The sequence below is a fragment of the Nerophis lumbriciformis genome, linkage group LG08, assembly GCF_033978685.3.
Source record: "Nerophis lumbriciformis linkage group LG08, RoL_Nlum_v2.1, whole genome shotgun sequence".
In the NCBI taxonomy this organism is placed as follows: domain Eukaryota; kingdom Metazoa; phylum Chordata; class Actinopteri; order Syngnathiformes; family Syngnathidae; genus Nerophis; species Nerophis lumbriciformis.
The window spans coordinates 47,579,747-47,607,701 of NC_084555.2; the positions used below are offsets into that span (position 1 = coordinate 47,579,747).

Sequence of the window (27,955 nt, forward strand, 5' to 3'; positions counted from 1 at the left end):
AGAGAGTTTATTCTGTCTTGACACTTTGTATTGATATTTTGTATTACATTCTTCCCTTAAATTATCATGTTTACAGTGATTGTTTTATATGTATTTTTTATGTATGTCGCTTTGGATAAAAGCGTCTGCCAAATACTTAAACATAAACATATATAAACACCTGAAAGTCTTTATATCAGCTAAAACCACCAATCTGTTTCACTGGATTCAGAATAGAACCAAATTCTATTTTACCAGACAATGTTAGTATTTGAATATTGTTACTTGAAGACTTATTCCTGGTTACAATTATACTGTTAAAACAGTATTGTCTTATACTTTGCCTAAAATGAAAAAAATACTTTGCCTTCATCATTTATTTCAACTTTATGTTATTCAAGTATGACATTTTTAAATGTAAATAATTTCATTGACAAGCAATTCTATTATGGTCATACTCTTGTTTGCTCGCGGCTACAATTTCAGAACTATTGAAAATCTTTCCTCCATCTCAACTCTGTGGCAATATCATTTTCACAAAATACAACTAATAGTATCCATCCATCCATTTTCTACCGCTTATTCCCTTTTGGGGTCGCGGGGGGCGCTGGAGCCTATCTCCGCTGCATTCGGGCGGAAGGCGGGGTACACCCTGGACAAGTCGCCACCTCATCGCAGGGCCAACACAGGTAGACAGACAACATTCACACTCACATCCACACACTAGGGCCAAATTAGTGTTGCCAATCAACTTATCCCCAGGTGCATGTCTTTGGAAGTGGGAGGAAGCCAAAGTACCCGGAGGGAACCCATGCAGTCACGGGGAGAACATGCAAACTCCACACAGAAAGATCCCGAGCCCGGGATCGAACCCAAGACTACTCAGGACCTTCATATTGTGAGGCAGATGCACTAACCCTTCTTCCACCAGGCTGCCCCGTATATACATACCAATAGTATGTTAATGTTAAATCTTACTTGTGAAAAGTAATCCCCCGATTCCTATTTTCAACAGTCCGCTCATTTGAGCAGGAAAACGCTGAACACCATCTTTGTTTTCTACCTGTCAACTGTCAGTTTAGGCTGGCTGGTATGGTATTTTTTTATTTTATTTTATTATTTTTTTTAGTCATAAAAAAATACAATCATGTGTGCTTACGGACTGTATCCCTGCAGACTGTATTGACCTATATTGATGTATAATGTAGGAACCAGAAATATTAATAACAGAAAGAAACAACCCTTTTGTGCGAATGAGTGTGAATGAGTATACATGGGAGAGGGAGGTTTTTTGGGTTGGTGCACTAATTGTAAGTGTATCTTGTGTTTTTTTATGTTGATTTAATAAAAATAAAGAAAATAAAAATTAAATTTAAATTATTATTATTATTATTATTTTTAATTTCTTGTGCGGCCCGGTACCAATCGATAGGAAACTCATATATCATGGGCTATTTAAACAAATCTATAGTTCAGCCAGTTAGGGTTAGGGCTTGGCAGCAGCTTTGACAATTATCTAAATCCTCTTGATCTTAAGTCTGATTTTTGCTTGCTCAGTGAATTGTATTAGATATGCAAGGAAAATTATAATTTTGTCCTTAAATATATTTTTCAATTAAACTAATCTGGCATTTTGTGCTTAATGTTACGTTCTTCTTGTTGCTTTCCAAAGTTGTACTTCTTTATGCTTTTATTTTTTATTTTTTTAATTGTATTTATTTTCTTATTTTTTCCACCCCCCCTCTCAAAAAAAAAGAAAGAAACAACAACAAAAAAACAAAGTAATATCTACAAATGCATCGATAAAACGTATGCTTTATGCTTTTCTATTTCTTTAATTTTGTACTTTAATTTGAAAGCGACATAAGGTCACGTGTTCCTGCGCATGCGCGGACTGATCGCGTAGTCCAGTCCCAAACGCGAAACGCAACATAGCAATGTCCTCTTTAGGTATGCTATAATTCCTTCGTCTATACGTGTGTATTTATTTGTCCAGCGTTGGAACTCTACTTTAACTAATTATTTGTGCCAGGATAAAGTAGACTCGTCGTAGTGAACTTTAAACCTTCTCAGGCTATGTTAACATGCTAGTTAGTTTAGCTTGCTAGTTAGCTTAGCTTGTTAGCTGCTAACAAAGAGACGCGGGGCGTTATCAACACGTCGCTAAGCAGAGATCAGATGTGAGTGTAAAGTGTTGGAATTGTGTGAAAATGTGCGAAAGAACGATAGCAGAGTACGAAGACTAGGAGGAACTTTCTCCAACAAAAGAGGAGAACGAGCGACATCGTCATCTACTGGACGTCGTTTTCAAAAAACACACAGAACAGGTTTGTTTACTTCTTACTCTCACATGTTTACTAACTTTATATTTGAGTACTAACATCATAAGAACACTTGGAATAACTTTACTGAGCGGAGCAGCCTCGGCAAGAAGTGAAACTAAAATAGTAAGTTACGTGAATTGAATATAACATTTATTTGCAGACCAATTACAATGATAAACTGTACAGTGAAAACTGCATTGTTTCCTGCAGAACTGCTATACAGTACAGGCCATAAGTTTCGACACACCTTTTGAAGGCCATCGAGAGAATGCCAAGAGTGTGCAAAAGCAGTAATCAGAGCAAAGGGTGGCTATTTGAAGATACCATACCACATTGTTTTTGTCTGGTGTGCCATAAGAGATGATCTAGTTTCACCTTCCATCCATCCATCTTCTTCCGCTTATCCGAGGTCGGGTCGCGGGGGCAGCAGCCTAAGCAGGGAAGCCCAGACTTCCCTCTCCCCAGCCACTTCGTCCAGTTGTTTCCGGGGGATCCCGAGGCGTTCCCAGGCCAGCCGGGAGACATAGTCTTCCCAACGTGTCCTGGGTCTTCCCCGTGGCCTCCTACCGGTCGGACGTGCCCTAAACACGTTCGGGTGGCATCCTGACCAGATGCCCGAACCACCTCATCTGGTTCCTCTCGATGTGGAGGAGCAGCGGCTTTACTTTGAGCTCCCCGCGGATGACAGAGCTTCTCACCCTATCTCTAAGGGAGAGCCCTGCCACCCGGCGGAGGAAACTCATTTCGGCCGCTTGTACCCGTGATCTTGTCCTTTCGGTCATAACCCAAAGCTCATGACCATAGGTGAGGATGGGAACGTAGATCGACCGGTAAATTGAGAGCTTTGCCTTCCGGCTCAGCTCCTTCTTCACCACATCCATCCATTTGCTACCGCTTATTCCCTTTGGGGTCGCGGGGGGCGCTGGAGCCTATCTCAGCTACAATCGGGCGGAAGGCGGTGTACACCCTGGACAAGTCGCCACCTCATCGCAGGGCCTTCTTCACCACAACGGATCGATACAGCGTCCGCATTACTGAAGACACCGCACCGATCCGCCTGTCGATCTCACGATCCACTCTTCCCTCACTCGTGAACAAGTTTCACCTATTTGGGTTAAAAAAATATTTTTTGCAAACCAGTAATTATAGTCTGCAAATGATGTGTTGTTGAGTGTCGGTGCCGTCTAGACCAGTGGTTCTTACCCTTGTTGGAGGTACCGAACCCCACCAGTTTCATAAGCGCGTTCACCGAACCCTTCTTTAGTGAAAAATAAAATGTTTTTTTTTTGCAAATTCAAGACAAAGCTATATGTCTTTGGTAACACTTTAGTATGGGGAACATATTCTAAATAACAAAGACTTAATTTAGAGTTATTTGGTTAGGGTTTGGATCAGGGTTAGAGGGTTAGGGTTATAATAAGGCCATGCCGAATAAGGAATTAATAAGTAAGGCTGCAGCTAACGATTATTTTTCTATCGATTAATCTTTAGATTATTTTTTCGATTAATCGGTTAATCTATAGATTTTTTTTTTTTTTTCGATTAATCTATAGATTATTTTTCCTTTTACCGATGATTTTTTTTAATTTAAAATGAAGATAAAAAAATAAATTTAGGCCAGTTTTTTCAAAAGGCATGGCTTTTATTTACAAAAAAAAAGTATAGCCACTCAGTCAACATTGACAACAACATGACAAAATATTCTGTAACAATGTAAACATTTAAAACTTTTAACATTTAACACAATTAAAAGTAGCTTATTTGCTTTTTAATGTGCAAATATAAAAGTAAACATCCAGTGCAAATCTTAGTATTCTGCAATAGTATAAGCATTTCAAAAGTAAAAGTATTGCTTATTTTGCTTTAAAATGTGCAAAAATAAAGATAAACATCCAATACAAAAAAGTGCGTATTTCCTTGAATTGGCCCTATATAGTATTTGTATGCCTCGAATTACTGCCGGGTCAAACTCGTTTCGCAAAATATTATTTTTATTAGCGCATGTCTAGAACTTCCGCCGGGTCAAACTCGTCACGTCACAAGTCATCATTTTCAAAATGGAGGAGGCTGATTTCAATCATTTGAAATCGCATAAAGGGTTAAGAGCTATTCAGTAGGATTTAAGGTCCAAGCTATTGAATATGCTAAAAAGAACAGTAAGCAGCTATGTTTTATTAATATACTGTAGCTGCGTGTGTCAAATATGAGTCATTAAATGACTCCCGCCTCCTGGTGGTAGAGGGCGCTAGTGATCCTTCTTGCGACTACCGGTACTGCAGAAGACCGGTGCTGCAGAAGAAGACAACAAGCAAAAAGAGTGCACAGCGATCGTTTGCTTGCACTTTTAACATGGAGGATTACATATCTAAAATAAAACCGTTTTCTAAACTGGACTTTCAATCGAAGCAGGAGGTAATACTTAAAGGAATATCTCCATCGAGACAGAGAGACTTTTAAAACTGAAGAAAAATAAGGAAGACTTCTATAAACAAGTTATCGATGCTTTTGATCAGAATACTCATTTATAAGTAAAGGTAAAACCATAATAACGTTTTTTTTATTAAATGTGCTTTTCATGATGGTATCCTTAAATCAGTAAAATTTATAAGCGCAGGCCTAAATTTACCCCACGCCTTTTGGTAAGCGCAGAGTGAGAGGAGGTTTTAAATTAATTAGCGCCCCGGAGGCTATTCAAGGAAATAAGGTATGCGACGCGTCGACGCACAAAAACGGCGTCGACGTATATACGTAATCGATGACGTCGACGACGTCGATGCGTCGTTTCAGCCTTATTAATAAGTACTTAATAATGACTAATTAAGAACCAATATGTTACTAATTTGCATGTTAAAAAGCAACTAATTAATGGTGAATATGTTCCCCATACTAAAGTGTTACCATGTTTTTTTTAACTTTTTTACCGAGCATGAACATCACCTTGTTCAAACAACAAAACCAACACAGTGCATAAACTCACAACAAATTACACACCTACAAATCAGTCAAATGTTGCCGTATCTGTAATACGCCGATAGGGAGAAGTTTGTATTTACACGATGAGTCGGGTGTGTTTTGATCCCCGCTGAACCCCTAGGGTTCGATCAAACCAAGGTTAAAAACCACTGGTCTAGAGCTTGGCAGAGTAACCGTGTAATACTCTTCCATATCAGTAGGTGGCAGCCGGTAGTTAATTGCTTTGTAGATGTCGGAAACAGCAGGAGGCAGTGTGCAGGTAAAAAGGTGTCTAATGCTTAAACCAAAAATAAACAAAAGGTGAGTGCCCCTAAGGAAAGGCATTGAAGCTTAGGGAAGGCTATGCAGAACGAAACTAAAACTGAACTGGCTACAAAGGAGAAACAAAAACAGAATGCTGGACGACAGCAAAGACTTACTGTGGAGCAAAGACAATGTACAGCCGATCATGACATGACAATCAACAATGTCCCCACAAAGAAGGATAAAAACAGCTGAAATATTCTTGATTGCTAAAACAAAGTAGATGCGGGAAATATCGCTCCAGGGAAGACATGAAACTGCTACAGGGAAATACCCAAAAAGAGAAAAAGCCACCAAAATTGGAGCGCAAGACAAGAACTAAAACACTACACACAGGAAGACACCAAAAAAGTCACAATAAGTCAGGGCGTGATGTGACAGGTGGTGACAGTACACCTACTTTGAGACAAGCGCTATATTGATGCATGATTGGTTATGGTTTAAAGTCATATCCAACAATTGCGACGACGACTTTTTATTGTCAACATCGGCTGCTGAGTTTAATTTTTTTTTGTTTTCTGCTGGTGGTGTGCCTCCTCATTTCTGCCCTGGCTCAAAAAAGGTTGAAAAACACTGCCATACCATACCAACTTTATTTATAAAGCCCTTTAAAAGCAACCACAGTTGAAGAACAAAAGGCTGCACACCACAAAGAAATAGAGGCAAAGGACAGACTAAAAATAACATTTAAAACCGAGGTATTATACACATTGAAAAAGCAAATACAAATTATCCCAAGAACAATTTGTTAGATAAAAAGCAGTTAAAAACAGTTTTAAAAAAAAGTTAAAAACAGTTTAAAGTCTCATGCTTGGTTAAAAGCCAGTGAATAAAATGGGTTTTAAGAAGGGTCTTAAAAGTAGCCAAAGAAGGGGCTTGTCTCACATGGAGAGGCAGATCCTTCCAGAGTTTGGGACCCGCAACAGAGAAGGCTCTGTTGAAGATATTCACCCATCCATTTTCTACCGCTTGTCTCTAATCCATATCTGAGTATTCAATTCTGCTTCTGTAAAAAATATTCCTCTCAGTAATATACAGTACAGGCCAAAAGTTTGGACACACCTTCTCATTCAATGCGTTTTTCTTTATTTTCATGACTATTTACATTGTAGATTGTCACATCAAAACATGTGGAGTTATGTACTTTACAAAAACTGGTGAAATAACTGAAAACATGTTTTATATTCTAGCTTCTTCAAAATAGCCACCCTTTGCTCTGATTACTGCTTTGCACACTCTTGGCATTCTCTCGATGAGCTTCAAGAGGTCGTCACCTGAAACGGTTTTCACTTCGCAAGTGTGCCTTATCAGGGTTGATTAGTGGAATTTCTTGCTTTATCAATAGAATAGAATAGAAAGTACTTTATTAATCCCTGGGGGAAATTCAGCACCACAGTTCGCTCACAATAGACAATAAACACTTACCGTATTTTCCGCACTATAAGGCGCACCTAAAAACCACAATTTTTCTCAAAAGCTGACAGTGCGCCTAATAACCCGGTGCGCTTTATTACGATTCATTTTCATAAAGTTTCGGTCTCGCAACTTCGGTAAACAGCCGCCATCTTTTTTCCCGGTAGAACAGGAAGCGCTTCTTCTTCTACGCAAGCAACCGCCAAGGAAAGCACCCGCCCCCATAGAACAGGAAGCGCTTCACCCGCCCCCGGAAGAAGAAGAAAAAACGCGCGGATATCACCGTACGTTTCATTTCCTGTTTACATCTGTAAAGACCACAAAATGGCTCCTACTACGCGACAAGGATCCGGATCATAAAAAGACGCAATCTCTCCATCCGCACACGGATTACTACCGTATTTCACAGCAACTGATATTCCTGTGAACTGCACTGTGGAACGGGAGCACGTACGGTGAATATTCGCACCACAGGGAATGAGGAGTCATCCTTCACTGTGGTTCTAGCTTGCCATGCTAACTTCCACCCATCCAAAAGAGACCTTTCCAGCCGGCGTCATCATAAAAGCTAACTCGAAGGGATGGATGGATGAAGAAAAGATGAGCGAGTGGTTAAGGGAAGTTTACGCGAAGAGGCCGGGTGGCTTTTTTCACACAGCTCCGAAGGCGAACACACCTTCACTAAGACGGGCAGATAGCGCCGGTCGACATACGCCAACATCTGCCAGTGGATCGTAAATGCCTGGGCAGATAGTTTCGGTCACAACTGTGGTCCGAGCTTTCCGGAAGGCAGGATTCACAGAACTGCTGCACAACAACAGCGACACTGACTCCCGATGACTTCTACGAGACGGAACCGGCCATTTTTGGATCCCACGCTTGCGCAACTTTTCAATTCGGACACCGAAGACGAAGAATTCGAAGGATTTACGAATGAAGAATAACTTCAGAAGGTGAGCGCTATGTTTATTTTGTGTGTTGTGACATTAACGTTCGAGCAACATTATGTTGCTATTTATTGCTCTACACCATTTTGAATTTTACTATGTTTGTGATTGCACATTTGCGTACATTTTGGGACAGAGTTGTTAGAACGCTGGTTTTCAATATATTATTAAAGTTTGACTGAACTATCTGACTGTTTTTTTGACATTCACTTTAGCGCAGCGTTTTTTTGACATTCACTTTAGCGCAGCGTAGGCGCGGCTTTTAGTCCGGGGCGGCTTATTGGTGGACAAAATTATGAAATATGTAATTCATAGAAGGTGCGGCTAATAATCCGGTGCGCCTTATAGTGCGGAAAATACGGTAGGTATTTTTTACATGTGAATAATGTAAATACAGTCTATTATACAGCATTATTCACATGTGAATAACATAAACAGTCTATTATACAGCATTATTCACATGTGAATAACATACATACAGTATTATACAGCATTATTCACATGTGAATAATATAAATACAGTCTATTATACAGCATTATTCACATGTGAATAATATAAATACAGTCTATTATACAGCATTATTCACATGTGAATAATATAAATACAATCTATTATACAGCATTATTCACATGTGAATAATATATATACAGTCTATTATACAGCATTATTCACATGTGAATAACATAAATACAGTATTATACAGCATTATTCACATGTGAATAATATAAATACAGTCTATTATACAGCATTATTCACATGTAAATAACATAAATACAGTATTATTATACAGCATTATTCACATGTGAATAACATAAATACAGTCCATTATAATGCATTATTCACATGTGAATAATATAAATACAGTCCATTATACAGCATTATTCACATGTGAATAATATCAATACAGTCTATTATACAACATTATTCACATGTGAATAACATAAATACAGTATTATACAGCATTATTCACATGTGAATAATATAAATACAGTCTATTATACAGCATTATTTACATGTGAATAACATAAATACAGTATTATACAGCATTATCCACATGTGAATAATATAAATACAGTCTATTATACAACATTATTCACATGTGAATAACATAAATACAGTCTATTATACAGCATTATTCACATGTGAATAATATAAATACATTATACATTTACAGTACATGTACAGTCAAAAGGAACATATGCATTATACAGTCTGATGGCTGTCGGTATGAAGGACTTCCTGTGTCGTTCCGTGTTGCGTTTTGGGAGTTTGGGAGTCCCAAGAGGGTTGGGACCATCAGTTGTGTTGTGAATGAGAAGGTGTGTCCAAACTTTTGCCTGTACTGTATATATATATATTAGGCTATATCGTCCATCCAAAGTAAAAAGTCTCCCCATCCAAGCTTGGTCTTCTTACCTTGTGAATAATGTTGTACATGCAAATGTACTGAATGCCTCATCTGAATGAGCAAACCTGGACTTTTCTAAGACATGTGTTGTCTCCTTGTGTCCTGCAGACGTCTGTGAAGACCATCTTCTCCCTGAGCGACAGGAATGGAGCTTTAAGATGGAGCAACAAGAGCCACAACCCTCCCACTTTAGAGAGGAAGACGAGGACCCACTGACCCCCAAGTTTAAGGCGGATCAGGAGGTGCCAAAAAAGCAACCAATTAAAGATGAAGAGGAAGTACGCTGCATCAATCGGGAAGGAGAGCATCTTGAATGGTTGGAGGAGTTCGCAGTCATTGGTGTTCCTGTGAAGAATGAAGGTCATTTTTGTCATGTTCTATTTTGTCCTTTGGGTGTACGAGCAGCTGTCTTGTTTGTAGGGTTGTATAGGTATACTGGTATTAGCATCGTACCGCGATACTAATGAATCATATTCTGTACTATACCGTCTCTAAAAAAGTACCGCCTCCCCGTCGTCCTCACGTCATGTCATTGCTGGTTTACGAGCAGACTAGCATGTTCGGCAGCGCACAATCACAGAGTACTTACAAGCAGACACAGTGTGTAGACAGAAAAGGGAGAACAGACTCATTTTGGCTTAAAAAGTAAAGATAAAGGTGAAGTTTTAACACTGAAACGCCCTCAGGAAGAGGTGCTTTAAAACATGGCTAGCTAGCTATAAGCTAAAGTCCATACCCAGTCTGCAGTGTTGTAGCTACTTCTAAATCACTAATCGTCGTCTCCATGGCGACAAATAAAGTGAGTTTTTTACAAGTATCATCCCTGCAGGACGAGGAATAGCTAAACATGCTTCACTACACACCGCAGCTCACCGGCGTCACAATGTAAACAAACGCCATGGGTGGATCTACACCTGACATCCACTGTAATGATACCAAGTATAGGAGCGTATCTAGTTGATACTACTATGATTACATCGTTATTTTTAGCATCACAAAATCTTCTTTCGGTTTTTTAAAATTCCTATTAGACTTAGACTTCCTTCAAATTTGAACTTTACAGTACAGATAAGAACAACATTTTGTTGCATTAGCTCATGTTAGTGCAGGATAAAAAAGCAATAAAGTGCAGATATAAATAAATAGATTACTGTACAGATAAATATATTGCACTTTTGCATATGCATCCACGTTTATGGATGTATGTTATATTGTCTTTATATTCCAGCCAGTTAATCCATTTTTGGGGGGGAATTGAGGGGATTATTATGATGCGTTCAAGAGTCTTACGGCCTATTATGTTTATAAACTCAGGAAATATGTCCCTGGACACACAAGGACTTTGAATATGACCAATGTATGATCCTGTAACTACTTGGTATCGGATTGATACCCACATTTGTGGTATCATCCAAAACTAATGTAAAGTATCAAACAACAGAAGAATAAGTGATTATTACATTTTAACAGAAGTATAGATAGAACATGTTAAAAGAGAAAGTAAGCAGATAATAACAGTAAATGAACAAGATTAATAATTAATTTTCTTCCACTTGTCCTTAATAATGTTGACAAAATGATAGGTAGATAAATGACACAATATGTTACTGCATATGTCAGCAGCTAAATTAGGAGCCTTTGTTTGCTTACTTACTACTAAAAGACGAGTTGTTTAGTATGTCAACTGTTTTATTTAAGGTGAAACTTGCAATAAGAAACATATGTTTAATGTACCCTAAGATTTTTTTGTTAAAATATTTTTTTGTGGTCCCCTTTATTTATAAAAAAGTACCGAAAAGTATCAAAATACATATTGGTACCGGGACAACACTACTTGTTTGTATATCATTTTACTACTGTGTTTATTTTGTGGTTTCTTTTGACTTGTTGTATTGCTTCTGTTATTCCCCGATGTACGGTATGGTTATGACTAGGGATGTCGGATAATATCGGACTGCCGATATTATCGGCCGATAAATGCTTTAAAGGGGAACATTATCACCAGACCTATGTAAGCGTCAATATATACCTTGATGTTGCAGAAAAAATACCTTTTTTTTTTTAACCGATTTCCGAACTCTAAATGGGTGAATTTTGGCGAATTAAACGCCTTTCTATTATTCGCTCTCGGAGCAACGTGACATCGGGAAGCAATCCGCCATTTTTTCACTTTCGTCGGTGTGTTGTCGGAGGGTGTAACAACACGAACAGGGACGGATTCAAGTTGCACCAGTGGCCCAAAGATGCGAAAGTGGTAAGAAATTGGACGAAATTTGTTCAAAATACGAGGCTGTGGGGAAAGCCGACGAAATGGTCAGTCGTTTGTTCCGCACACTTTACGACGACGAAAGCTATGCTACGACAGAGATGGCAAGAATGTGTGGATATCCTGCGACACTCAAAGCAGATGCTGACATCAACTCCAAAACTGGACAGATCAGCTTTCAGGAAAAGAGAGCGGATGAGGGTATGTCTACAGAATATATGAATTGATGAAAACTGTATTCATTACTCGCGGTTTTACGTAAATTATTATACATAAACTGTGTTTACCAATAATTTAGCTTAAAAACATTTATTTTTTTCAATCATTCGAGTACATTCGGGTAGTCTTGTGTAATGCAGTATTTTGTGTCTATTTAGGTATGGTTAACCTGAGTGCTGAAATCGTGGAAAAACATATGTTCTTAGCGCGCCTGAAATGGGCTGTCTGCACTCTCAAAGTGCATGTTGTTGCCAAATGTATTTCATATGCTGTAAACCTAGTTCATAGTTGTTAGTTTCCTTTAATGCCAAACAAACACATACCAATCGTTGGTTAGAAGGCGATCGCCGAATTCGTCCTCGCTTTCTCCCGTGTCGCTGGCTGTCGTGTCGTTTTCACTTGCATACGGTTCAAACCGATATGGCTCAATAGCTTCAGTTTCTTCTTCAATTTCGTTTTCGCTACCTGCCTCCACACTACAACCATCCGTTTCAATACATGCGTAATCTGTTGAATCGCTTAAGCCGCTGAAATCCGAGTCTGAATCCGAGCTAATGTCGCTATACCTTGCTGTTCATTCCGCCATGTTTGTTTGTATTGGCATCACTATGTGACGTCACAGGAAAATGGACGGGTGTATATAACGATGGTTAAAATCAGGCACTTTGAAGCTTTTTTTAGGGATATTGCGTGATGGGTAAAATTTTGAAAAAAACTTCGAAAAATAAAATAAGCCACTGGGAACTGATTTTTAATGGTTTTAACCCTTCTGAAATTGTGATAATGTTCCCCTTTAAAATGTAATATCGGAAATTATCAGTTTAAAAATTATCGGTATCGGTTTCAAAAAGTATAATTTACGACTTTTTAAAACGCCGCTGTGTACACGGACGGACGTAGGGAGAAGTACAGAGCGCCAATACACCTTAAAGGCACTGCCTTTCATCCCAGTCACATAATATCTACGGCGTTTCACACGCACACAAGTGAATGCAAGCATACTTGGTCAACAGCCATACAGGTCACACTGAGGGTGGCCGTATAAACAACTTTTAACACTGTTACAAATATGCGCCACAGTGTGAACCCACACCAAACAAGAATGACAAACACATTTCGGGAGAACATCCGCACCGTAACACAACATAAACACAACAGAACAAATACCCAGAACCCCTTGCAGCACTAACTCTTCCGGGACGCTACAATATACACCCCCCGCTACCCCTTACCCCCCCGGCCCACCGCAACCTTCTCATGCTCTCTCAGGGAGAGCATGTCCCAAATTCCAAGCTGCTGTTTTGAGGCATGTTAAAAAAAAAATAATGCACTTTGTGACTTCAATAATAAATATGGCATTGCCATGTTGGCATTTTTTTTCCATAACTTGAGTTGATTTATTTTGGAAAACCTTGTTACATTGTTTAATGCAGTGTTTTTCAACCTTTTTTGAGCCACGGCACATTTTTTGCGTTGAAAAAATCCGGCGGCACACCACCAGCAGAAATCATAAACTCAGTTGACGGTTAAAAGTCATTGTCACAATTGTTGGATATGACTTTAAAGCATAACCAAGCATGCATCACTATAGCTCTTGTCTCAAAGTAGGTGTACTGTCACCGCCTGTCACATCACACCATGACTTGTCTAGAGTTTTGTGCTGTTTTCCTGTGTGTAGTGTTTTAGTTCTTGTCTTGCGCTCCTATTTTGGTGGCTTTTCTCTTTTGTTGGAATTTTCCTGTAGCAGTTTCATGTCTTATATTTCCCGCATCTACTTTGTTTTAGCAATCAAGAATATTTCAGTTGTTTTTATCCTTCTTTGTGGGGACATTGTTGATTGTCATGTCATGTTCGGATGTACATTGTGGACGCCGTCTTTGCTCCACAGTAAGTCTTTGCTGTCGTCCAGCATTCTGTTTTTGTTGACTTTGTAGCCAGTTCAGTTTTCCTTTTTTCTGCATAGCCTTCCCTAAGCTTCAATGCCTTTTCTTAGGGGCACTCACGTTTTGTTTATTTTTGGTTCAAGCATTAGACACCTTTTTACCTGCATTTACAAAGCAATTAGCTACTGGCTGCCACCTACTGATATGGAAGAGTATTACACGGTTACTCTGCCGAGCTCTAGACAGCACCGACACTCAACAACAACACATCATTTGCAGACTATAATTACTGGTTTACAAAAAAAAAATGTCAACCCAAATATGTCAAATTAGATCATCTCCCACGGCACACCAGACTGTATCTCACGGCACAGTAGTGTGCCGCGGCACAGCGGTTGAAAAACACTGGTTTAATGCATCCAGCGGGGCATCACAACAAAATGAGGCATAATAATGTGTTGATTCCACCACTGTATATATCGGTATCAGTTGATATTAGAATCGGTAATTAAGAGTTGAACAATATTGGATATTGGCAAAAAAGCCATTATCGGACATCTCTAATTATGACATACTGAATGTCAACATCGTGACAGACAGACATTATCACATACCTGCCAACTACTCCGGTTTTCCCGTAATTAGTACGGTTTTCATCAACCTATTCCGGGTTACGGTTGCAGTGATAAAAAATACGGTTTTTCATTAATTCATTTTTTTTTTTTTTTAAGTTTTATTCACGAAATCGCGTAACAACAATGACAATCGACACTGCTTCCCGTAACTTCCTATCGAGCCATTCCGAATGCCATGCGGGAGGCTATTTATAGCACCGCTGCCAAGCACGAGGCACTTGTTGCCCATTGTTTCCAAACGAGCGAACGATCATGGAATCAGCCGGAGAAAAATCACAAACGAGTCTTAAACCGAAAAGAAAACTGCAGTCATTCCGTGAAGAATATTCAAAAGCCTATCCGGGAATAATTATCCGTTCCAAAAAGGGTGAAAACTACGCGAATTGCACCTTGTGCAGACAAGATTTTTCGATCGGACACGGAGGAATTAGCGATGTAAAAGACCACGTTGGGACAAAAAAACACAAGTCTAATGCCGTTGCTAAATTTGGATTTTAGCCACAAAAAGGTAATGACACCAATGTTATCTATTGGAATTGTTTAGTACTGTTATACTGTTAAAAGTGTTTATACTATTTATGCTTTCAAGTCCAAGTTGAAGAAATCTTGTTAAATGTTGACAGCATAACTACCAAAATACTTAATATTTTTGCAGTGCTATTTCTGTTGAAAAGTTAAAATGATTACATTAGAGATGTGATGTGCCACTTTTCAAGTGTCTGATGGCTTAAATTAATTTTCATTAATTTTTCATATTTTGAATTCTTTTGAAAGGCTTACAAAAAAACTACATTTGAATTGTAATTCCATGCTATTGACAGGACTATTAATTTTAATGAAGTTAGCTTACCATGTTTACAGTATGATAATTGTGATAGAAATGTGAATTTTAGGCACAAAATATTTTTTACAATTGAACAAGGCAGTAGATTATACAAGCTTGGACCGAAAGTTAATAATGACACCAATTTTTTTTTTAATGGAATTGTTTAGTACTGTTTTACCATTTGTTTACTGTAAAAAGTGTTTATACTGTTTATACTTTCAAGTAACAAATTGAAGTCTTGTGAAAGGTTGACAGGATAACTGGCATTAACTGTCAAAATAATTTCAAACTATTGAAGTTAGCTTACAGAATAAACATGTCAATCAACCCATATGATTTTTGCTGTAATATTTTTGTTTTGAAAAGTCACTGTGACTGATAGAAAAGTGATGGTTTTAGCAACATTTTAACCTGTCTGAATCCAATCAATCATTTTGCGATCAATATCCCGTGTGACTGAATAAAGCAGGACTTTTCTAAAGCATGTGTTTGTCTTCTTGTGTCCTGCAGACGTCTGTGAGGAACATCTTCCTGAGCAGCATGAGTGGACCTCCAGGACGGAGCTGGAGGAGCCACAGACCCTGCATTTTGGAGAGGAAGGGGAGCCACGGCTTCCCCGCATTAAAGAGGAAGAGCAGGAAAGCAGAATCAGTCAAGAGGGGGAGCATCTGGAGGAGGTTGATGTTTCCAAGTTCCCATTGACTGTCATTGTGAAGAGTGGAGATGATGAGGAGAAGAGAGAGGCGGAGCCTCCAAGCAGCAGCTCAACTCAACACATATCAGAAGCTGATGAGGACCACTGTGGAGGATCACAAGCAGACAAGCTCTTCGCTCCACTATCAGATAGTGACGACATGTCACACTCTCCTGACACTGATGATGACGACTCTAAAGCTGATAAGACACGTCCCACTGACAACACACACTTCCAATGCTCTCACTGTGACAAAACCTTTTATCAACCTTGTCACCTGAAAGTGCACATGAGAATACACACTGGGGAAAAGCCTTTTAACTGTTCAATCTGTGGTAAAGGTTTTACCCAAAGCGGTCAGTTGAAAGTACACACGAGAACGCACACCGGAGAAAAACCTTTCCCCTGTACAGTCTGCGGTAAATATTTTGTGCAAAGACAGTATTTAAAGATACACATGAGAATACACACCGGAGAAACCCCTTTCACCTGTTCAATCTGCGGGAAAGGTTTTACCCAAAGGCAGTGTTTGCAAGTGCACATGAGAACACACACGGGAGAAACCCCTTTCACCTGTTCAATCTGCGGTAAAGGTTTTCTACAAAATCGTAATTTGAAAACGCACACAAGGTTGCACACCGGAGAAACCCCTTTTACCTGTTCGATCTGTGGCAAAGATTTTACACACAGTAACAATTTGAAATTGCACATGAGAATACACACCGGCGAAAAACCTTTTACCTGTTCGATCTGCGGTAAAGGTTTTGTGCAAAGTAGCAATTTGAAAGCACACGTAAGAACACACACACGTGAGAAAGTGTTGAGTTGCAGTGTGTGTGGTGAAAGATTCTCTTATAAGTACCAGTGTAAGAAACACAAGTGTGCTGGTGAGAATCGAAGCAGCAAATGAAGCTGCAGGGTTTTAAATAATCCGTCAAAACTTTTAACTTTGGCTTTCCAACACCACCACCACATAAAACGTGTGTGTGTGTGTAACCCAATCTTGTTATATACCTGGTTCTACCATTTGTAGAATTGATATTTTACCTTAGTGCTTTAATGTCAAGTACATGCATTAATGTACTGCATTGTGTACTTTTAATTAAAAATGGACAGAACAATTTGCCTGAAATGTCAGGTTCAAACACTGATGACATCTATTAAACAGACAAAGAAGCAAGGAATCAAACAGAGACAGAATTCAATTAGGGAGAAACGTCTGGGTTGTACTCTTGTACAGTCTCCCGCCACACTCTGACGAAAGATTGTACGCCTCCTCTTTTATTTGGACTTTCCCTCATTACATGGCAACAGCTTTTTCTAAAGGGACGGGGGTCGTAAACAGCCGCTGCCTTTGGTCACAAAACAGTTCAAAGAAAAGGTGCCTGGAGGGGAGTCAGGTCCTGCTTCCTCTCCGCTTTGTAGATCTCGGGTCAAAACAAAATCTTCCTGTGGATTACAATACATCAAAGAAACCGACACCTTCATGTCGCTTCCCGTCCTACACAGTGGAGTTTTACAAGCCTTTTGATTGGTAAGATCAAAGACAGCCTTTGTCTGCTCGCCAGGAACTCATTGAAACACAAAGTTTTGCGATAACTTAGATACAATTATTCTGACAGTAAACATTACACAACCTAAGTTACATGTTATGTGTATACAGATATTCATAATTCACTTTTATGCTTATTCATAATAGGGTTTTTTTATACAGGTTTTTGTAATGTAGTATTACATATATTCTACTTGTAAATGATTTTACCGATGTACATATTTATTTTACATTTGTTCATACCTTTGCTTTTGAGTACCCATAAATCCACACATAAATAATGTGGTCCTGATGGCTTCATCTGGCCAGGATCTTCAGCTCTCACTGGATCGGTTCGCAGCCGAGTGTGAAGCGACTGGGATGAGAATCAGCACCTCCGAGTCCATGGTCCTCGCCTGGAAAAGGGTAGAGTGCCATCTCCGGGTTGGAGAGGAGACCCTGCCCCAAGTGGAGGAGTTGAAGTACCTCGGAGTCTTGTTCACGAGTGAGGGAAGAGTGGATGGTGAGATCGACAGGCGGATCGGTGCGACGTCTTCAGTAATGTGGACGCTGTGTCGATCCGTTGTGGTGAAGAAGGAGCTGAGCCGGAAGGCAAAGCTCCCAATTTACCGGTCGATCTACGTTCCCATCCTCACCTATGGTCATGAGCTTTGGGTTATGACCGAAAGAACAAGATCACGGGTACAAGCGGCCCAAATGAGTTTCCTCCGCCGGGTGGCGGGGCTCTCCCTTAGAGATAGGGCGAGAAGCTCTGTCATCCGGTAGGAGCTCAAAGTAAAGCTGCTGCTCCTCCACATCGAGAGGAGCCAGATGAGGTGGTTCGGGCATCTGGTCAGGATGTCACCCGAACGCCTCCCTAGGGAGGTGTTTAGGGCACGTCCGACCGGTAGGAGGCCATGGGGAAGACCCAGGACACGTTGGGAAGACTATGTCTCCCGGCTGGCCTGGGAACGCCTCGGGATCCCCCGGGAAGAGCTGGACGAAGTGGCTGGGGAGAGGAAAGTCTGGGTTTCCCTGCTTAGGCTGCTGCCCCCGCGACCCAACCTCGGATAAGCGGAAGAAGATGGATGGATGAATCCCTCTTAGTTTATATCAATTGGTTCATATCTGAGACATCTTCTGAATGCATATTATTGACTTAATACATAATCTGAGGAGTTGTGTATTCTACAAGATCATTTACTTTTAAAATGTGCGACTTTATGAATATGTGTTTACTATTGCAGCTATTTTTGATCGTGTGTTCTTTATGATTTGTATGTACAAAACCAGTGAAGTTGGCACGTTGTGTAAATGGTAAATAAAAACAGAATACAATGATTTGCAAATCCTTTTCAACCTATATTCAATTGAATAGACTGCAAAGACAAGATACTTAACGTTCGAACAGGAAAACTTTGTTATTTTTTGCAAATATTAACTCATTTGGAATTTGTTTCAAAAAAAGCTGTCACAAGTGGCAAAAAAAAGAGTGAGAAAGTTGAGGGATGCTCATCAAACACTTATTTGGAACATCCCACAGGTGAACAGGCTAGTTAGAACCTGTAGAGGGCAGCATCACACCGAAGATGTATTGAAGAGTATTGACAGAATATCCACAGAAGTAGAACGACGACCAAGCAAGATGGCGTAAACTGGATAAGCCTAAACGTGGGCATTACAGTTTTGTGGTCGTTAATAGGTGCGTACGTGTACACATATATGTCGTTTAATAGAGTAAATGTCGTTAATAATGGTTTGTATCCGGGTACATTAGTCCGAGCGCACTATGGAGCTCCTCGGGTTAGCTTAGCTTGACAGTTAGCTTAGCTTCTTAGCCAAAATACGCCTAAGTTATCAACACGTCGCTAAGCAGAGATCAGATGTGAGTGTAAAGTGTTGGGATTGTGTGAAAATGTGCGAAAGAACGATAGCAAAGTACGAGGAGTCAAAAGAGAAGGAGCGACAACATCAACTACTGGACGGTGTTTTCAAGAAACATCAAGTTGTGTTGCACAGAACAGGTTTGTTTACGTCTTACTCTCACATGTTTACTAACTTTGTATTCAATCATTAACAATATTGTGTATTGAAGGATGAATGGTCTTGTGAGGCATACTTGCCAACCTTGAGACCTCAGAATTAGGGAGATATTCAAAAGGCCCGCTTGGGGTGTGTGTGTGTATGTATGTGTGTACGGTATATATATATATATATATATATATATATATATATATATATATATATATATATATATATATGTATATAAATAAAAGAAATACTTGAATTTCAGTGAATTACAGCTATATATATATATATATATATATATATATATACCTGTCATGCTTATCAGCCATGGCACACCGTGTGCGTCTGTAGCGTCTCGCTCCAACCGGTGTGTCATGGCTGATAAGCATGACCGGTGATTGGATGATCCGCCACAGCTGGGCAATCCAATCACCTGCCAGCTGTGCTTCAAAGCCGGTCCTTACACACCCCATTCCGCGGCAGACGCGCAGGCCACGCCCCCCTCCACACACACTTTTTGAACACAACACACAAACTCATTGTGTTAACGTTGTCAGTCAAAAATTACTTTTGTCTATTTATCACAACGACCAATTTACCCAACAGATGTCCAGCAGCCCCCCCATGTTAAAGAGGAAGATCCACATCGCTCTTATGTAAAAGAGGAAGAGCCACAGCCCCCCTACATTAAAGAGGAAGAGGAGGATCTCTGGATCACTCAGGAGGAAGAGAACCTTCTAGGGCAGGAGGAGGCTGATCTTACCAAGTTTCCACTGACCGTTGTCTCTGTGAAGACTGAAGACCATGAAGAGAAACCACCTGAGTCCTCACAGCTTCATCACAGTCCAAGTAAGCACAACATCCACATATCATCTAATACAATGTTTCTAACTGATGTTCATAATTGGTTCTTCGATAACGGGAACCGTTTCTCAAAAAGGGATTTGAATCCATGGAATCGGTTCTTTTACTATCGAACAATCGGGAGAACCGGTTTTCGAACATCATCCCTAGGAACCGGTACTTTTCATGCATAGTACTGGTTTTGATTCATTAGTACCACGATACTATACCAGTACCGGTATAGCGTACAACCCTAATATGTATATATAATGTGTGTGTACAGTATGTATATGTAAGAAAAATCCATAAATTAGCTGCAGTGTTTCAAAAGACGCAGTGTTCAAAGTGTAGGAAAAAAGTAGCGGCATATAGTCTGTAATTTATGGTACTTTTTTTTTGTGTTCAGTTCTACTTTGTCCTTCAGGTGTACAAGCAGCCTTCTTGTTTTTATGTTAGGTTTTACTGCTGTGTTTATTTAGTGTTTTTCATGACTTGTTGTAGGGCTGGGCGATATGGCCTTTTTTTAATATCTCGATATTTTTAGGCCATGTCACGTGATACACGATATATATCTCCATATTTTGCCTTAGCCTTGAATGAACACTTGATGCATATAATCACAGCAGTATGATGATTCTATGTGTCTACATTAAAACATCCTTCTTCATACTGCATTAATATATGCTACTTTTAAACTTTCATGCAGAGAAGGAAATCACAACTAAGTCAATTTAGCAAAAGTGTATTTATTAAACAGTTATTTGCAGTGGCACAAACATTCATGTCATTTCAAAACAGAAAGTGCAAGATTGTCAGAGACATTTTAAAATAAGCTATTTGTGTACTTTTGTGCATGATGTCACTAAGATGACATATCAAAACAACACTAAATTAAAGTGCGCTTTTTGTACAGAACGCCACTACAATAGTTTAAAACAAATAAAGTGCACTTTTGTGCATGATGTCACAGAAGATATTTCAATAAGTGTCAAATAAAAATGAGCTGCATAATAGGAAATCAAATAGTGTATGTCCTTCGCTATGTGGTTGGTTCCTGCGGACGTTATCTCCTTCTGTTGTTGACTATTTTTTTTATACGGTGTTGATGTGGAAACGGTTGCCTCAGCATTTTGTTGTTGTGGCACCGAACGGAGATGTTGACATGCGGAGTTTCAAGCACTCTTCATTCTCTAGCGGGTGACTTTTCAAATGATGCTACATATTAGCAGTAATGCTACTTTTTGTAGCAACGCTTTCGCCCCACACTTGACAAATTACGGTTGTCTGTTCGACATATTCCCGCTTGAAGCCAAACCACCGCCAGACGATGGACCCCCTGCTGTTTTTCATGGGAATTAATTCTTCCTCCATTTGTTACCAGATTCGCACCTTCTTTCTCTCTCGTATTACCACTCGCACCACAGCTAACGTTACCCATGCCGCTACCTCTCTGCTCCGCGAGGGCGTATACGTATGTGACGTATGTAAGAAGGTGCGCTTGTTTTATGTCTCTGTGATGAGAGACAATAAAGAGTGAGAAACGCCTGTAGTGTAATGCCTGCAGCTAAAAGCAACTGCGTGAGAAGGTATACTCGAATATCACAATATAGTCATTTTCTATATCGCACAGAGACAAACCCGCGATATATCGAGTATATCGATATATCGCCCAGCCCTAACTTGTTGTATCGCTTCTGTTATACCCTGATGTACAATATGGTTAGGACATCTTGAATGTCAGCGTGGCATTTGATGAGTTTTTCCAGAGACGTTATCAGAACATACGCTGGTGCAGGACAATGTCTCGTGACTTGGGCATAGCTGGACTTTTCTAAAGCTGTTAGAATAATTACGTATATATTATCACACTAACTTTATGCTTAAGGGTAGGGATGTCCGATAATGGCTTTTTGCCGATATCCGATATTCCGATATTGTCCAACTCTTTAATTACCGATACCGATTTCAACCGATACCGATATATGCAGTCGTGGAATTAACACATTATTATGCCTAATTTGGACAACCAGGTATGGTGAAGATAAGGTACTTTTTAAGAATATTAATGAAATAATAAACATTTTCTTCAATAAAAAAGAATGTAAAACAATATAAAAACAGTTACATAGAAACTAGTAATTAATGAAAATTAGTAAAATTAACTGTTAAAGGTTAGTAAGGCTGAAATGACGCGTCGACATAGTCGACGTCATCGGTTACGTAAATACGTCGACACCGTTTTTGTGCGTCGACGTGTCGCATATTTACGTCACACTACCGTCATGGCGGAGCGCAAAGCAGGGGTGCGAGCGAGGGGAAAAAAGCACGCCAAAAGTTGTCAAAAGTGTGGGAGTATTTCAATAAACGGCCTAATAATTTTGTTGTATGCACACTGTGTCGAGCGGAAATGGCCTATCATAGCAGCACAACGGCTATGAACGAACATTTGAAAAGAAAACTCCCGACAGCGTTCTTGCCATCACCATCAACTAGTCAATCGTCCGCGTGAGTATACGTTGTCATCATTACACAAAAACATGAATGTGTCATTTGTATCTGCGTTGTAAATTCATAAACTAAAGCACCGTTTTGCTCTAAGAGGCGCGTTTGGTGTGCCTGTTCAGTGTTTACAAAGACGCGCTCCTCTTTAACGCGAACGTTAATTAGTTGTGCAAATACCTTTTACAACATTAACAGTTACATATACTATGTACAAACGAACAATTAACTTTCACTTTAATCATACTATCATTGTTGTGTTATTAAGCAAAATAAGCAATACTTGTACTTTTGTTGAAATGTTTACACTGTTGTTACAGAATATTTCCGTTTTGCACTTTTTTGTATTGGATGTTTATCTTTATTTTTGCACATTTTAGCAAATAAGCAATACTTTTACTTTTGTTGAAATGTTTACACTGTTGTTACAGAATATTTCCGTTTTGCACTTTTTTGTATTGGATGTTTATCTTTATTTTTGCACATTTTAAAGCAAAATAAGCAATACTTTTACTTTTGAAATGCTTATACTATTGCAGAATATTAAGATTTGCACTGGATGTTTACTTTTATATTTGCACATTAAAAAGCAAATAAGCTACTTTTAATTTTGTTAAATGTTAAAAGTTTTAAATGTTTACATTGTTACAGAATATTTTGTCATGTTGTTGTCAATGTTGACTGAGTGGCCATACTTTTTTTTTTTTTGTAAATAAAAAAAAAAACTGGCCTACATTTATTTTTTCATCTTCATTTTAAATAAAAAAAATAATCGGTAAAAGGAAAAATAATCTATAGATTAATCGAAAAAATAATCTATAGATTAACAGATTAATCGAAAAAAATAATCGATAGAAAAATAATCGTTAGCTGCAGCTTTAAAGGTTAGTACTATTAGTGGACGGACCAGCAGCACGCACAATCATGTGGGCTTACGGACTGTATCCCTTGCAGACTGTATTGATATATATTGATATATAATGTAGGAACCAGAATATTAATAACAGAAAGAAACAACCCTTTTGTGTGAATGAGTGTGAATGGGGGGGGGGGGGGGGGGTTGGTGCACTAATTGTAAGTGTATCTTGTGTTTTTTATGTTGATTTAATAAAAAAACAACAACAACAAAAAAAACGATACCGATAATAAAAAACGATACCGATAATTTACGATATTACATTCTAACGCAGTTATCAGCCGATTATATCGGCAGGCCGATATTATTGGACATCTCTACTTAAGGCCCATTGCTATAAATTACTGTATTCTTGTATATGTGCAAAGCTGGCAGTCCAAAAGATTGCCAGTCGACTTTATCAGTGTTGTGTCCAGACTTGGCCTGCTGGCTGCCAAGGCCGAACACCACCGTGACGCAGACAGAGCAGAGACAAGGCGATATAACCTGCGTCAACTAATTCTTATTTATACTATAATCATATATTGAGTCTAACTGGAGTTGTCGACTTACCCCCTTCCCTCAGCGACAGCTTCAGTGATGTAATAGGGCCCTTCCAAATAAATAGAGGAGGCGCCCGGGCTGGACTTTTAGAACATAGTTTGGATCTGTAACTAGAATACAGCCCAAAACATGTGTCTCCTCGAGCTAAATTGAACTCTGTCTCTGCATGATTCCTTGCTTCTTGTCTGATTATTAGATGTCATCAGTGTTTGAACCTGACAAAAGCACGTGTTTGTCTTCTTGTGTCCTGTGAAGAACATCTTCTCCCTGAGCAGCAAGAGCGGACCTCCAGGTCGGAGCCCCCACATTTCAAAGAGGAGCCACAGCACCCCTACATTAAAGAGGAACTGGAGGAACACAGCATCAGTCAAAAGGGAGATCATCTTGAAGGACTGGAGGAGGTGGACGTCACCAAGTTCCCACTGACTGTCATTGTGAAGAGTGAAGATGACGAGGTTGAAAGGGAAAGTGAGGAGAAGAGAGAGGCGGAGCCTCCAAGCAGCAGCTCAACCCAAAACATGACAACAAAAACTGATGGCGACCACTTTGGAGGATCACAAGTAAACAAGCTCTCAGCTCCACTGTCAAATAGTGACGACATAACCTCACACTCTCCTGACACTGATGAGGAAGACTCTATAGCTGACACGACATGTCACACTGACAACAAACACACATGCCCTCACTGTGGCAAAAGTTTTAATCACCGTCGTAATTTGACGATACACATGAGAATACACACCAGTAAAAAACCTGTTTTATGTTCAATCTGTGCCAAAGGTTTTATACAAAACAGTTATTTGAAAGTACACATGAGAACACACACCGGAGACAAACCGTTCATGTGCTCCGTTTGTGGCAAACGATTCTCCCAGAAAGCACACATGATCGCGCACACGAGCATCCACACGGGAGAAAAACCTTTTTCCTGCTCAATCTGCGGTAAAGGCTTCCCGCAAAACACCGATTTAAAAGTACACATGAGGACACACACCGGAGACAAACCGTTCCTGTGCTTGGTTTGCGGCAAAAGATTCTCCCAGAAGGCACATTTGATATCGCACACAAGAATACACACTGGAGAAAAAATGTTTTCCTGCTCAATCTGCGGCAAAGGCTTCACGCATAATAGCAACTTGAAAAAACACATGAGCACACACACTGGAGAAGAAATGTTTTCCTATTCAAGCTGCAACAAAAGCTGCTGACCAATCGGCACTTGTAAGACACAAGAATACACACTTGTGGAAAAAAAATGTCTTCTTGTTTTGTCTGAAGTAAACGGTGAAAAACCATATTTCTGTTCAAACCGCGACAAAAGCTTTGCCGTCCGCTTAACACTAGTAAGAACACACACTGGTGAAAAACATTCTCCTGTTCAAGCTGCAACAAAAGCTTTTATTACCGATCAGCACTTGTAGTACACGTGAGGACACACACAGGTGAGAAAGTGTTGAGTTGCAGTGTGTGTGGTGAAAGATTCTCTAAAGCAGTGTTTTTCAACCACTGTGCTGCGCAGCCGTGGGATACAGTCTGGTGTGCCGTGGGAGGTTATCTAATTTCACCTATTTGGGTTAAAAATATTTTTTGCAAACCAGTCATTATAGTCTGCTAATGATGTGTTGTTGTTGAGTGGTCGGTGCTGTCTAGAGCTCGGCAGAGTAACCGTGTAATACTCTTCCATATCAGTAGGTGGCAGCCGGTAGCTAATTGCTTTGTAGATGTCGGAAACAGCGGGAGGCAGTGTGCAGGTAAAAAGGTGAAAATGCTTAAACAAAAAATAAACAAAAGGTGAGTGTCCCTAGGAAAAGGCATTATATCTTAGGGAAGGCTATGCAGAGCAAAACTAAAAATGAACTGGCTACAAAGTAAACAATAACAGAATGCATACCTGCCAACTACTCCGGTTTTCCCGTAATTAGTACGGTTTTCATCAACCTATTCCGGGTTACGGTTGCAGTGATAAAAAATATGGTTTTTCATTCATTAAAAAAAATTAAAAAAATTAAAGTTTTATTCACGAAATCGCGTAACAACAATGACAATCGACACTGCTTCCCGTAACTTCCTATCGAGCCATTCCGAATGCCATGCGCGAGGCTATTTATAGCACCGCTGCCAAGCACGAGGCACCAGTTGCCATTGTTTCCAAACGAGCGAACGATCATGGAATCAGCCGGAGAAAAATCGCAAACGAGTCTTAAACCAAAAAGAAAACTGCAGTCATTCCGTGAAGAATATTCAAAAGCCTATCCGGGAATAATTATCCGTTCCAAAAAGGGTGAAAACTACGCGAATTGCACCTTGTGCAGACAAGATTTTTCGATCGGACACGGAGGAATTAGCGATGTAAAAGACCACGTTGGGACAAAAAAACACAAGTCTAATGCCATTGCTAGCGATACAAGTGGAAAACTTTCAACGTTTTTCGTCGCCCAAACAGATTCTTTGGATGTGATAAATGCCGAAGTTTTATTTATGGAGGCAATAATTGAGCATGGACTTCCAATATTATATTATATTATATTATACTTTCAATTAACAAATTGAAGTCTTGTGAAAGGTTGACAGGATAACTGGCATTAACTGTCAAAATAATTTCAAACTATTGAAGTTAGCTTACAGAATAAACATGTCAATCAACCCATATGATTTTTGCTGTAATATTTTTGTTTTGAAAAGTCACTGTGACTGATAGAAAAGTGATGGTTTTAGCAACATTTTAACCTGTCTGAATGAAGCCCCCCTGAACCCCCCACCAGGCCCCTGGACCCTGGCTACTAGGTTTTTCTGATTTCAAAAGTTGGCAGGTATGAGAATGCTGGACGACAGCAAAGACTTACTGTGGAGCAAAGACAATTTACATCCGAACATGACATGACAATCAACAATGTCCCCACAAAGGAGGATAAAATCAACTGAAATATTCTTGATTGCTAAAACAAAGTAGATGCGGGAAATATCGCTCAAAGGAAGACATGAAAACTGCTACAGGAAAATACCGAAAAAAAGAGAAAAAGCCACCAAAATTGGAGCGCCAGACAAGAACTAAAACGCTACACACAGGAAAACAGCAAAAAAAACTCCAAATAAGTCAGGGGGGTGATGTGGCAGGTGGTGACAGTACACCTACTTTGAGACAAGAGCTATAGTGATGCATGCTTGGTTATGCTTTAAAGTCATATCCAACAATTGCGACGGCGACTTTTTACTGTCAACTGAGTTTCGTTTTTTTTAATACATTTCTGCTGGTGGTGTGCCTCCGGATTTTTTTAAACGCAAAAAATGGGCCTTGGCTCAAAAAAGGTTGAAAAACACTGCTCTAAAGAAACAAGAGCAGCAGCAAATGACGCTGCGGGATTTTAAATAAACTGTCAAAACTTTTACCTTTGACTTTCTAACTTCAGCATTGTTGTGTGTCTAACACAAACTTGTTTATATGCTTTTACCATTTATAGATTCCATTTTTTTTTTAGATTAAGTGCTTTTATTTCAGTAAAGTACATGCAATAATGTACTGCCCTGTTTCTTCCTACTCCTTTTCGGACATGTTGGAATGTGAAATTGTAAGTATATGATGTATACACTGGAACTGTATGTTTAAAATAAACTAATACCAAACAGCAGCAGCAGTATTTAGAGGAATTATTTTAGTTTACCTATACAATTATTACTTGTATACAATTCTGGAGAGCATTTAGCGTATTAGGACATTTTGGGGACC

At 39.4% G+C, this 27,955-nt stretch overlaps 1 protein-coding gene across 1 annotated transcript; it reads left to right on the forward strand.

The window, feature by feature from the left end:
- Window positions 1-1,893: 1,893 nt before the first annotated feature.
- Window positions 1,894-27,867, forward strand: LOC133611913 (uncharacterized). The gene is made up of 6 exons (XM_072913740.1): window positions 1,894-2,306; window positions 9,457-9,708; window positions 15,688-16,778; window positions 19,228-19,426; window positions 20,037-20,279; window positions 24,487-27,867. The coding sequence occupies exons 2-6, from the start codon at window positions 9,507-9,509 to the stop codon at window positions 25,437-25,439; spliced, it is 2,688 nt and encodes an 895-aa protein (XP_072769841.1). The 5' UTR covers window positions 1,894-2,306; window positions 9,457-9,506; the 3' UTR covers window positions 25,440-27,867.
- The last annotated feature ends 88 nt before the right edge of the window (window positions 27,868-27,955 follow it).